The sequence below is a fragment of the Euprymna scolopes genome, chromosome 40 (assembly GCF_053919585.1).
Source record: "Euprymna scolopes isolate OS-2025 chromosome 40, ASM5391958v1, whole genome shotgun sequence".
NCBI lineage: Eukaryota > Metazoa > Mollusca > Cephalopoda > Sepiida > Sepiolidae > Euprymna > Euprymna scolopes.
Window position 1 is genome coordinate 67,978,926 of NC_136521.1, and position 15,000 is coordinate 67,993,925.

A 15,000-nucleotide genomic window follows, 5' to 3' on the forward strand; every position below is an offset into this window, starting at 1 on the left:
AAATCTCCTGTGTTTTCTTTCATTGAATTTTTTCGATTATTGGTTGTCGATGCTTATTGAAGACATTCCGATAAAATATCTCTAAGAACAAACTCAGGCACATGAAGTACATTTAGGTATTTTTTTTAATTCCGTCTAGCCGTTTAGGAGTCCATGGGAAAACTCTTTCTCTCTCTCTCTCACACACACAGACAGAGTTCCTTTTATATAATAGTACCTATTTACTATGCCTCCCCACGGGACAGAGTTAGACACCAGGGTCGTTTTTTAACGTGGAGAAAAGGTACAAAAATAAAAATTGTCTCAGTCGTGAAGGAGTTCTCCTCCGCCGAAAGAGAACAAGAAATAGAAGTGCAGCATCTGAAGAACAGATGGTATTTATTTGCTTCCCCACTGAGCAAATTAGGCACAAGGCCGTTTTTAATGTGAGGTAAAAACCAGCTCCCCTAAAAGTAGGCAAAAAGGGGGCACTCTGGTTACCAAAAATAATAATTGTCCCAGTATAGAGGGTTTCCCCTCCATTGACTGGTACAAATTATCTTAAGTGCAGCATCTGCCGGAACAGATGGTATTTATTTGCTCCCCCACCGAGCAAATTAGGCACAAGGCCAATTTTTAATGTGAGGTGCGAAGGGAGGGGGAAGGGAAAAAGGGGACCAGCTCCCGAGAGGTGGGAAATGGGAGCCGGTTAAAGGTCAGGTATGTGGGGTTGCCCCCACATCTGGTCTTTGCTATTCATAGCTTGCAGTATCTGCCGGAACAGATGGTATTTATTTGCTCCCCCACTGAGCAAATTAGGCACAAGGCCGTTTTTAATGTGAGGTAAAAACCAGCTCCCCTAAAAGTAGGCAAAAAGGGGTCACTCTGGTTACCAAAAATAATAATTGTCCCAGTATAGAGGGTTTCCCCTCCATTGACTGGTACAAATTATCTTAAGTGCAGCATCTGCCGGAACAGATGGTATTTATTTGCTCCCCCACTGAGCAAATTAGGCACAAGGCCGTTTTTAATGTGAGGTAAAAACCAGCTCCCCTAAAAGTAGGCAAAAAGGGGGCACTCTGGTTACCAAAAATAATAATTGTCCCAGTATAGAGGGTTTCCCCTCCATTGACTGGTACAAATTATCTTAAGTGCAGTATCTGCCGGAACAGATGGTATTTATTTGCTCCCCCACCGAGCAAATTAGGCACAAGGCCGATTTTTAATGTGAGGAGTGAAGGGAGGGGGAAGGGAAAAAGGGGACCAGCTCCCGAGAGGTGGGAAATGGGAGCTGGTTAAAGGTCAGGCATGTGGGGTTGTTATTTATTTGCTGCCCACATCAGCAAAATGTGGCACAAGGCCGGAAAGTGGGAACCCCGCAGGCTCCCCTAAAGGAGGGGCACTCCTGCAATTTTAAAAATTGCCTGAGTAACCCCGTCGGCATTCCCCGGTCGGGGCGCCTCAGGCAGCAAGCAATAAACTTGCCCCACCGGAAAGCCCGGTGGCAAGGCCTGGGAGGGTGGACCTCCTTGGTATTACCCAGGCGGTGTACCTCAGTCCAACAGGTGCTGGGCCGGTTCCCGGCCCCTCACCTGTTGGGCTGAGTGTCAAGTGACGAATCCTTGACAAGTAAGGTCAGATATGTGGGGTTGCCCCCACATCTGGTCTTTGCTAGTCATAGCTGGTCCCTGCTAGTCAAAGCCTGCAGTATCTGCCGGAACAGATGGTATTTATTTGCTCCCCCACCGAGCAAATTAGGCACAAGGCCGATTTTTAAAGTGAGGAGTGAAGGGGAAATGGGGACCAACTCCCCGGGGAGTAGGGGAGCTGGATAGTGACAATTGGTATGAAGGGTTGCCCCTACATTGACCAAGGTCTTATATGTGGAGTCGCCCCCACATATGGTCTTTGCTTGCAGTATCTGCCGGAACAGATGGTATTTATTTGCTCCCCCACCGAGCAAATTAGGCACAAGGCCAATTTTTAATGTGAGGAGTGAAGGGAGGGGGAAGGGAAAAGGGGACCAGCTCCCGAGAGGTGGGAAATGGGAGCTGGTTAAAGGTCAGGCATGTGGGGTTGCCCCCACATCTGGTCTTTGCTAGTCATAGCTAGTCATAGCTTGCAGTATCTGCCGGAACAGATGGTATTTATTTGCTCCCCCACTGAGCAAATTAGGCACAAGGCCGTTTTTAATGTGAGGTAAAAACCAGCTCCCCTAAAAGGGGTCACTCTGGTTACCAAAAATAATAATTGTCCCAGTATAGAGGGTTTCCCCTCCATTGACTGGTACAAACCATCTTAAGTGCAGCATCTGCCGGAACAGATACTACACTTTGATCTTGTCCCGATGGGATGATCCTTTTATATAATAGTAGATAAATATATATGTATTCATATACAGGGTGTCCATAAAGTTCGTATGCACTTTAAAAAATGTATAACTTTATTTATATTTGCGATAGAAATAATCTGTAAAAAATATTATAAAGTTTCATGTATCTAGTTTTAAGTATAGTTATTGAATAATTTTTCACCACAAAATTCGTAACAATTTTTAGATAAGTAAAAAATAAGTAAAAAATATTTTCTTTTGTTTTTCAGAATCAATTTGATCTCATGGCTTCAATTAAGGAAAAAGTAAACTGGGTCCTTCGGTTGGCTGAATTGAAATCTACTATTGCTGTATAAAGAAATTTTAGAATTGAATAAAATAAAAAAGCGCCTCATAGGAACACCATTGTTAAATGGATGAAAAAATTTAAAGAGACAGGTTCTGTTCATGATAAACCACGGTCTGGAAGGTCATGTGTCAGTGACGAAAGTGTTGCTTCCATAGAAGAATCCTTTACTGCAAGTCCAAGAAAGTCTGTAAGACGGGCATCATTGGAGCTCGAGCTGCCAAAGTCTACTGTGCATAAGATTCTGAGGGCAAAACTTCATATGAAAGCTTACAAAATTCAATTACATCAACAGTTGTTAGAAGAGGATTATTATGCACGGCTAACTTTATGTCACCAGTTAAATGAAAAACTTTGCAATATATATATATATATATATATATATATATATATATATATATATATATATATATATATATATATATATATAACTTCATTTACTCACACAAATTTAATATACGAAAGTATAGATTTATGCGTAAACTTTAAGTATTTACTTCAAAAGTGCTCAATATGTAGGTAGAGCTAGTTAGTAATTTATAAAATATATATAGCGATTAAGCTACACTGAATATTCTGCGTTTCATCCACTGTAGGATTCGTCAGGCTTATGGGCGAATTTTGTGGTTGCTTCTTGTTTTTATATATGTTGAGGATTTCTAGTTAGCCAATCAGTTTCTAGTATCCACCGTGCCCCCTCCTATCAGCCAATGGGCATGCATTTTATCGAACAAAGGATCTGTTTTAGAACTAGGTTGGTGGTTTAAGGTGGATCTTTCCCTCCTTTTTTTTATATATATATGAGTATACCTATGTGTATTTTTTTAAATAAATTAAATAAACATGAATATACATAAACGATCACACATATATGTATGTATATATATATATATATGTATATATGTGTGCATGTGTGTGTACACATAGGTATATTCATATATTAAAAAAATACACATAGGTATACTCATATATATATAAAAAAATATAAAAAAGGAGGGAAAGATCCACCTTGAATCACTAACCTAGTTCTAAAACAGATCCTTTGTTCGATAAAATGCATGCCCATTGGCTGATAGGAGGGGGCACGGTGGATACTAGAAAGCTGATTGGCTAACTAGAAATCCTCAACATATATAAAAACAAGAAGCAACCACAAAATTCGCGCATAAGCCTGACGAATCCTACAGTGGATGAAACGCAGAATATTCAGTGTAGCTTAATCGCCATATATATTTTATAAATTACTATATATATATATATATATATATATATGTATATATATATTTATATATATATATATATATATATATATATATATACACATAAATAAATAAATAAACATTTAGAATTTTACTAGACTACCGTGAGAATATTATATTAGCCATGGAATTCATGTATGAGCGTGACACTTGTGGCGTAAAGAAAATAGTTTTTTTTACGTAACGGAAACATTTCTATGAAAGTATATTAAAATGAAAAATCACGGACGGATCACTCAAACATAAAAAAAAATCCTCCCTATTCGTGTAAGGTTACCTATTTTTCCGAATAATCGCTCAAAAATCGAAAATTAAACATGATTTTCCTACAAATTGAACGTCGATGAAAGTCATTTAGCAGCAAAAACGCACATGAACCTACCAATGAGAAATATAAGAATGAAAAACCCAGATTGGAATCCTTGAACCAAGTTATAGAAACTTAAAATCTAAAAAGAATAATTAATAAAACCTGAAGCAAAAAAAAATAAATAAAACCTGAATAAATAAAATAAAATAAAACTAATATTGAAACAGATTAGTAAATGGGTCAACAAATTCACCGTTCTCACACAACTATTTTGTATCTAGAAATGTAAACAAAAAAGAAAAAAAGAAGGAAGGAAGGAAAAGGGACGGATAGAGTAGTAGTAGTAGTAGTAGTAGTAGTAGTAGTAGCAGTAGCAGTAGCAGTAGTAGTAGTAGTAGTAATAGTCTTGGTTTTACTACAATTGTTCTTATGTTTGTCAACGGGTTAAGTTGTTTAGTTGTAAGAAAATAGCGACAGTATAGTTGTAATAAAAAATAGTTGCAAAACAACCCCACTCTTCCCATGTTAAATAATAATTTCGAAATAATAACGTAAATATTTCAGTGCGCAGGTCAAAGTCTGCAAAAGAAGCGATTTATGTTTATTTGTTTACGTTGTTATGGGTTAATCTTTATGCGCGCATGCGCAACCGAATGTCGTAAACCGGAAAGTGCGTTACATCACTCGGTACAAGGTCATTTGAGTTTTATAATTATATAGATTAATAATGTATAGAAACAGATAAAGAGAGAGAGAGAGAGTGTGTGTGAGAGTGAGATAGATAGATAGATAGATAGATAGATAGATAGATAGATAGATAGATAGATAGATATGTTTACAGAGTTTTGTATCTACAGGTAGATATATATGAACAAACCAAGATAGACAAGTAGACAGAGTATTACAAGATTAGAGAAAAGCTACCTCCACTTCAATTGCTTGGGTGGGGCTGAGATGCAACCAAGATAATTATACATCTCCCACCAAAAAATTATATATATATATATATATATATATATATATATATATATATATATATATATATATATATATATATATATATAGTTTAATACTGAAACAACAGACACTAGTTGATCGTCAGACCACTTGCAGGGATGTTTCAATCATAACCCAGACAAGACATGAGATGAAGAAATCAACACGCGAAAAAAGCAAGACAAAACAATAAACGCTAAACGCACGAAAAAAAAAATGGTTCTGCCAATAACGCTAAGACATAGGTGTTGAAAGAAAAACAGATTTGTGAGAGGAAGGCAGACATTGTTACGAGCGTTGCTCAGCAATTTCTCGCCGTGAAGAATTGGCGAACAGGGAGGAGGAGGAGGAGGAGGAGGAGGAGGAGGAGAACAGGGGGTGAGGAAGAGGAATTCTTCCTTGATTACTCAATCGTCATTTTTTTTTTTTTTTTGGTATTTGGAGGGGATGGGATGGAGGTGTTTTTGTTTTGGGTTTGTTTAGCATGAGAACGTTTGGCGAGCCTATCGGTTGAGGAGTCACTTGTTGAATATTGGCGCGCGAAATGCTGTCTAATTGTGCACCGAGGGTCGTTCCCATAATTGGGCCATGGTTGGCTTTACGCGCACGAGGGCCTATTGTGTTTCTTCGGGTTGAAAGCGTGAAAGTGTGGTGGGGGGAGGTGCCCTCTTTTTCTTCCTCACAGACTCTTTCTTCGCAAAAAGAAAGTGTAACATGGCCGTTACAGTTCAAATCGTGTTCGTTTCAGTTGAAATCGTATTCGTTACAGTTCAAACCGTGTTCGTTACATTTCATACCTTATTCGTTACAGTTCAAATCGTATTCGTTACAGTTCAAACCGTGTTCGTTACAGTTCAAACCGTATTCGTTACAGTTTAAATCGTATTCGTTACAGTTCAAATCGTATTCGTTACAGTTCAAACCGTGTTCGTTACTGTTCAAACCGTATTCGTTACAGTTCAAGCCGTATTCGTTACAGTTTAAATCGTATTCGTTACAGTTCAAACCTCTCTCGGACCCCCACGTCGTCCGACACCGTCACAAAGGAACAAACAAACAAAATGATGGAAGACCAGAAAAAAAAAAAACTTGGATTTATAAGACCAAAAAAATCCAACTTTAATCGCCCTTCGAAACCCATAGCGCCATGGATAGAGGCATTGAATCTATACGGTTTCAGGTGAGCACTGTCTGAAGAGAATAGTTTCAAGCCTACCCAAAACCGGCCAGAAGCTTAGTTGGTCAAAACATTGTGAGACGACAACTATGGAATACAGTTAAGAGACTCAGCATCCCTATCCCGTCGTTGTTTACCACCTGACGAAGGCCAGAGCTATAGTTGGGCGAAACGGTGTGAAACAACAACTAGAAGATGAGGATAGTAGTCCGAAAATAAATAAATAAATGTATAAATTGCTTATCTCAAAAAGGATTCCAATAATAAAAATAAATAAATACAACTCGGCTTTTCTTTCTTTTTTAACACAAGTCATTTATTACTATTTTTCTTTCCTCTCGTATCGACACCAGCTTAAAAGTCTCTCGCTTCTGCTCCACTGCACGTCGGCCGTAAACAGCCATTTATTATGCGTCCATCTTTTTCGACTGCACTCTTTCTTCTATGAGCACGTGTTGTCCTTTTTTCTCTTTCTCTCTTTTTCAGAAGCACGCTCGCGCACACTTCCTAATTTGCATATGTGCTTTTGTCTTACAGCTGCTGCTGATATTTTCCACCGCGGCCATCCGCGCTCTGTTACAAGTGGTTACTAGTCTTTCTCTGCTCTAGTGTTGGTTTCATGGTAGCTACTCCACTGAGCTCGAATCTCTGGTTCCCTGCACAAAAACATTCACAAAAAAAAAAAAAAAAAACACGTCTAGCTACAATCTACATACTCCCGACTAACATGACAAGCAGCAAAATCACACCCCTTCAATGTCGAACTCTCTAGATATTTTTTGTCTTTCCGGGTATTCCTTCCTTGTTTCCAGTTTCATTGACTGGACAAACTTGCTGAAACTGAAATATAATGTGAACAGATATTTCGCTGGTCAACTCCCTACAGTCCCCTGCTGAACACAACCCCAAAAAGTAGCATCTATTACTCAAAATGCGTTGTTAGGGTTGCAAAAGAGTAAAAACAAGAAAACACTATAATGCAGAAAACTATAGAAAGGTCACCCCTTAAAGGTAAGACTAGAAAAACGCCGTAAAGCCGTGACACGGGGAGAGGGTGAAAATTCGGGACTAATTAATTACATATGGCAAGAAAAAAGAACACACCATCCTTTGCGAAACGAGGTCAAAATAATTGACACTGATAAAAGATTGAGAACCAGGGGATTCAAAGAGATAGCACAAATGAAAAAAAAAAAAAATCTTTATAATGTACGTACTTGTCACTGCATGAAGATATCGTATTCCAAAAATCACGTAAATCAATCAAGTATTTATTTAAAAAAAAAAAAATATTACCACACGGTTTATCGAAGATTTGCTCCACGCCATCTTGTTTGAGGGTTAACGATACTGACGACACTTGGCGGAAATATGGTGGAAATATGGGATCAACAAGGGCAGACCATCGACTTAAAAAAATTTTTTTTCTTAAATGTAGAAAACACTTCTTTTTATAATACAAATAAAAAATAATAAATTAATTTATTTAATAAATAAATAAATTGACTTCTTTTATTAAAGAGAATGTCGAAAACACTGGGGGTTGTTTGAGAAAGAGACTTTATTCTTTTTAGGAAAACAAGTCGTTATGTTAATTTATCGGTTTCTATTTCTATTAAAAATGTTTTCGACATTTTGTTTTTCATGTTCGCTTAATAAAGTTTATTTAAAAAAACTGTTTTAGCATTCGTTTTAGGGAAAGAAGTCTTATGTTAATTTATTATTTTTTATTTGTATGAAAAAAGTGTGTTTTCGACATGTAAGAAAAAATTTTTTAAAAGTCGATGGTCTGCCCTTGTTGATCCCATACTTCCACCATATTTCCGCCAGGTGTAGTCAGTGCCGTTAACCTACAAACAAGATGGCGTGCAGCAAATCTTCGATAAACCGTGTGATAATATTTATTTTTCTTAAATAAAAAAAAACTAGTTGATTGATTTACGTGATTTTTGGAATATGACATCTTCATGCAGTGACAATTACGTACATTATAAAGATTTTTTTTTCAGATTTTTCTTGTAAAAAATTTTTTTTCGGTCCATATATAGAAAAGCAGCTAATTTTCTAGCGCAGTAGAGAAAGCTCACTTCCTTTCTGGCAGCCTTGGTAATGGCCACAATGTGTTTACTCCAATTCATGTTTCATGTGAACGTTAAACTGAACAGTTAGAACTGAGATCTTTCAGATAATGAATCATTAGCCATGTCTATCAGTGGTTAAGAATGTTTCATGTGATAATTACAGGGAAGAACCTTAGTCTTGCCAACGTTGAATGTTACCATCCTTGTGATGAAATAGGAACATGCTACTCAATGGATTAAAATAAAAGATTTCGTTCGAGATTCTTTATTATTTTGTATCAATATCCAAATTTGATTTGTATTTATGTTCGAGTGGTTTTGCATCTATAAACAAAAAAGAACTTGGCCGACGACAACACATGTGTATAATGTTAATTGAAAAAGCAACATAAAGATGGAACCATTGTAACTTTTTCTTTTTTAATCTGTGATTCAAACAACATTAACAACACAGTTCAACATTCAAAAGTACAAGATATCTGTGGTCAATTGTATGGAAATGGAAAATTTATTTCTGTCCTTCTCTTTCTCAAATTACGTTGTTTTTTTTTTTTGTTTTGTTTTTTTTCAAAATTTTCACTTTGGAAATTTTTCGCTGAGAATCTTAGTGATGTGAGTGATGCAAATGGCGAGGGATTCAATCATAATATTTCAGTGATGGAAAATGGAATCTTGATATGTTTGGCAGACTATTGCTGGGATATAAAAAGGGAGGATGACACTCAACACAACAGAGTTAAGAGAACAAATGTTGTTGAACTGACATTTCTGTGTTTTTCATTCACAACCAATAATAAAATATGAGTTACAGTACATAGGAATACGATGACTAATGCAGATAAATAAAGATTAGATTTAATATACGGATACTTTTCTTACACTGAAACAGGTTTTATGTGGCGTATGCTTTTTTACCTGAAATTTGGCGCATAATGTACTTTGTATTCGTGCTTAAACCTAAATGTAGATTCCATGAACAAAGTTTCTTTCTTAAAAGTGCACGCCTGTGGAATTGTCTTCTGTTTGCCTGCTTTCCAGCTGACTACAATATGTTTGTCTTCAAGTCCAACGTAAACAAGTACTTGATGAGCCGTTCCATATAAGTTAACAAATTTACCGAATGTCCATTACTAACGATTACTATATTGTCCAATTGTATACTGTACATTCTTTAACCCTTATCCCCGGGTGGCATCTGGGCCTTGATACGCGGTGATGCCTATGTAAAAAAAAAAAACATGACGTAACGGATAAAGCACTAAGTGCAGTTCAGTTGCACAGTAAAGAATAAAAGTCTGCACATACTTTTCTCGGGGATGCATTTCTCTCCTCTGTAACCGCACGGGGGTTCATCTAGTGGGGGTCCTCTGCCGTCCGGCCAAGAAATATTCTCGCCTTTGAATAGGTGAAACGTCTGGTATGTAAAAAGTAGGAAAAAAAATTGGTTATAAATATTTTATTAATTAACGGAAAAAAGATCGATTCATGCGTATTCATCAAATATGTTTTAAATTAATACGACAAAAAAAATTGGTTATAAATATTTTATTAATTAACGGAAAAAAGAATTGGTTATAAATATTTTATTAATTAACGGAAAAAAGAATTGGTTATAAATATTTTATTAATTAACGGAAAAAAGATCGATTCATGCGTATTCATCAAATATGATTTAAATTTATACGACAAAAAAAATTGGCTATAAATATTTTATTAATTAACGGAAAAAAGAATTGGTTATAAATATTTTATTAATTAACGGAAAAAAGAATTGGTTATAAATATTTTATTAATTAACGGAAAAAAGATCGATTCATGCGTATTCATCAAATATGATTTAAATTTATACGACAAAAAAAATTGGTTATAAATATTTTATTAATTAACGGAAAACAGAATTGGTTATAAATATTTTATTAATTAACGGAAAAAAGAATTGGTTATAAATATTTTTATTAATTAACGGAAAAAAGAATTGGTTATAAATATTTTATTAATTAACGGAAAAACGATCGATTCATGCGTATTCATCAAATATGATTTAAATTTATACGACAAAAAAAATTGGTTATAAATATTTTATTAATTAACGGAAAAAAGAATTGGTTATAAATATTTTATTAATTAACGGAAAAAAGAATTGGTTATAAATATTTTATTAATTAACGGAAAAAAGATCGATTCATGCGTATTCATCAAATATGATTTAAATTTATACAACAAAAAAAATTGGCTATAAATATTTTATTAATTAACGGAAAAAAGAATCGGTTATAAATATTTTATTAATTAACGGAAAAAAGAATTGGTTATAAATATTTTATTAATTAACGGAAAAAAGAATTGGTTATAAATATTTTATTAATTAACGGAAAAAAGATCGATTCATGCGTATTCATCAAATATGATTTAAATTTATACGACAAAAAAAATTGGTTATAAATATTTTATTAATTAACGGAAAAAAATTGGTTATAAATATTTTATTAATTAACGGAAAAAAGAATTGGTTATTAATATTTTATTAATTAACGGAAAAAAGATCGATTCATGCGTATTCATCAAATATGATTTAAATTTATACGACAAAAAAAAGTGGTTATAAATATTTTATTAATTAACGGAAAAAAGAATTGGTTATAAATATTTTATTAATTAACGGAAAAAAGAATTGGTTATAAATATTTTATTAATTAACGGAAAAAAGATCGATTCATGCGTATTCATCAAATATGATTTAAATTTATACGACAAAAAAATGGTTATAAATATTTTATTAATTAACGGAAAAAAAATTGGTTATAAATATTTTATTAATTAACGGAAAAAAGAATTGGTTATAAATATTTTATTAATTAACGGAAAAAAGATCGATTCATGCGTATTCATCAAATATGATTTAAATTTATACGACAAAAAAAAGTGGTTATAAATATTTTATTAATTAACGGAAAAAAGAATTGGTTATAAATATTTTATTAATTAACGGAAAAAAGAATTGGTTATAAATATTTTATTAATTAACGGAAAAAAGATCGATTCGTGCGTATTCATCAAATATGATTTAAATTTATACGACAAAAAAAATTGGTTATAAATATTTTATTAATTAACGGAAAAAAGAATTGGTTATAAATATTTTATTAATTAACGGAAAAAAGAATTGGTTATAAATATTTTATTAATTAACGGAAAAAAGATCGATTCATGCGTATTCATCAAATATGATTTAAATTTATACAACAAAAAAATTGGCTATAAATATTTTATTAATTAACGGAAAAAAGAACTGGTTATAAATATTTTATTAATTAACGGAAAAAAGAATTGGTTATAAATATTTTATTAATTAACGGAAAAAAGAATTGGTTATAAATATTTTATTAATTAACGGAAAAAAGATCGATTCATGCGTATTCATCAAATATGATTTAAATTTATACGACAAAAAAAATTGGTTATAAATATTTTATTAATTAACGGAAAAAAGAATTGGTTATAAATATTTTATTAATTAACGAAAAAAAGAATTGGTTATAAATATTTTATTAATTAACGGAAAAAAGATCGATTCATGCGTATTCATCAAATATGATTTAAATTTATACAACAACAAAAAATTGGTTATAAATATTTTATTAATTAACGGAAAAAAGATCGATTCATACGTATTTATCAAATATGATTTAAATTTATACAACAAAAAAAATATTTAATTAATGAAATTCCTTTCACAAAATATGAAAATATAATGAAAGTTTCTTCGGATTTCTTTATGATTTTGCGGGCCGAGAGCAGGCTTGAAGCGTTTCCTCAAAGTGTTTTAATGGAGATACGCTCGTAGAGGCAATATGTAACATCGCATGATCAAACAAAAAACAAAAAAAAAACAGGAAGAAAACAAAAATCCGAGTCGGCTTTTCTTTCTGTTTTAGGAAAAAGTCATTTATTATCGTAACTTTCAAATGATGCCGGTTTCTTGTTTTGTTTTTGCTATCCATTTCGTCTGCCATGAGATTAACAAAACCCTGCCGTGTGGACACCAGCTTAAAAGTCTCTCGCCGACAACACGGGGCCACACGTCCATATATTAACCTTATACGTTCATCTTTCTCGGCATGTACTTTGCTGCTCTTAGATCTCGAGCTGCCTTTTAATTTCTTTTTCTTGTGATGCAAACCTGCGCACATTTGCTAACTTGCATACGTGCTCAAACGACTGCTGCTGCTAATAATTTCGCTCGCCATCTACCCTTCGGCTGCTGCTGCTGCTGCTATTTTCACATGCGCTCAAATGCGCTCTTATATACATTTATTCACCATAAGATCACTTAAGAAAGTAAGCGTTTACGCATATTATCGAATTTTTAATCAAACAAATGGTTGAAACCATTGCCAAAAGGAAAAATATGACGGGAAAAAAATGAAATCTTCTTCATTCGAAACCTTAACCCTGATCTAATAATTATTTTTTAAAAAAACAAACATTTAATATTTAATTAGAGATTTGATTTTTTTTTTGTAAATTTTAAAATTATTAAATTATATCTGCTAATTTCCGCGTATATTTTTTTTCTGAAATGTTTTCTTTTAATTGATTAAAAATTGTAAGACAACAAAAAATTTATATCTATTTTTAATTGTAATTCATTATTGCAGTGGATGCAGTTAGGAGATTCGAAGTTCCTATCCCGCCGCGGTTACCATCTGACGAAGGCCAGAGGAATAGTTGGCCAAAACGTCGTGAAACAAGTATAAAAAGATGAGGATGATAATAAATAAAAAGGATAAATGACTTATTTTGATTTAAAACAAAGCCAAGTTGTATCAGTTCGTCGTTAGTGTACAACATGCTACTTGAGAGTTTTCATAAACAGTTGAAAACAGTCGACGATTGGAAAGCAAACTGAGAAAACCATATAAGAACAAAATATTTAACAACGCCCCTCACATTTTTACGAAGGAATTTCTTAATAATAATGTTACTATTTAGAAAACCATTTTTAACATAGAGAGAGCGTAGGCTTGGTAAACTATTCAGTGCATTCTCTATATGAATGAGGTGAAAACTTAATTTTAATTATAATATATTGGTGGGTTATTAAACTTATTTGCTTTGCTGTAAAAAACAAAAGCAAAATCGAGATGCAAATAATAATAATAATAATAATAATAATAATAATAATAATGATAATAATAATAATAATAATAATAATAATAATAACTAGCGAGACCTGTGGAAATTCTACAGAGGACTCATTCATATGTAATCTATTGATGTTGTCACTCTGTAGATGTCCAGTGTAAATGGAGATGCTCTGATATTATTGTAGCTTTGTTGTTAAAACTGCAAAAGCATTTATCTATGATAGCAAATGAAGAATTCTTGATAAAATTATTTATAAAAAAAAAATAGATGATTTAAGTGTCATTAGCAATATTCGAAACCGAAACCAAAACTTATGAAGAATTCTTGGTAAAATATTTATGGCAAAAAATAGAAGAACATAACAATGAAATGATCCAGATGTAAGCGTGACACACAAAAGAACACACACGCTATCGTATTAATATATAGATTATTGTAGATTAACACATTCCAAAATGAATTTTTACTTCTATAGGTGATTACGTGTGAAACCCTTCAAAAACTTGACGGCAAGAAAAGCCATTGTTTTCATATTCAGAGTGGAAGCTCAGTTTCAAATATAAATTTAACGTAAAATAATCATAATTTCTGGGCCATAATAATTCTTTGTGGATGTTAAATAATTTCACACTAACTTAAGTTCAATTGGCAACGTTGTAAAACCATGCGTAATCGTGTAAAAAAGTAGGCGTCCCCCCCCTAAAAAATAAACGCACATAATTTATCTCTAATAGAAAAAAATATTTTGTTTTCGGTTAACCTTTTTTTTTTACAAGGAAATCACCACTTTTCGGATTTTAATCATGTCAAATCACACTTCATTTCCTTTTGACGAATTGATTGTTGCTATTTCTTCTGATGAGTTACGGGCAAAATCGATTCACTGATTGATATAATAATTAAGTGATTGATTTTGCGCTACGAAACAGATACTATCAAGAATTGTAGTCAACTGAATTAAAGGAATAAATTATAAGATGGCCAACATCATGAATTTTGGAATATAGTTTTTTGTCATTTATTCTCTATATTGCTCTGTAATTACATTGAGCTTCTTAAATAAGGATTGATATATATTATAAGAAAATATATTTTTACTTAAATATATATATATATATATATATATATATATATATATATATATATATATATATATATATATATATATATACATGACAAAAAAGAATAGACACTAAGAAAAATATTTTTCCTAAACTTTTACAGTTAAGAATAGTGCTGAAATAACTTGAGTATCTCATTAAAATTACATCTAACAACATTGAATTATGCTACAAACCAATGGAGCGTCAGTTAGAATTTCTGCGAGGCCGAATCGTGGGTCAACACGAAGTTGGGTTTAGTCTCATTAAAA

General features: G+C 32.9%; 1 protein-coding gene across 2 annotated transcripts in view; it reads right to left on the minus strand.

Moving 5' to 3' along the window:
• LOC145265602 (receptor-type guanylate cyclase Gyc76C-like) overlaps positions 1-15,000 on the minus strand; it is a 644,892-nt gene that overhangs the window by 267,553 nt on the left and 362,339 nt on the right. For both annotated transcript variants that reach the window (XM_080121613.1, XM_080121614.1), the window contains one exon: positions 9,786-9,894. In XM_080121613.1, coding sequence (XP_079977739.1) covers positions 9,786-9,894 — 109 coding nt within the window. The remainder of the gene's footprint in view (positions 1-9,785; positions 9,895-15,000) is intronic.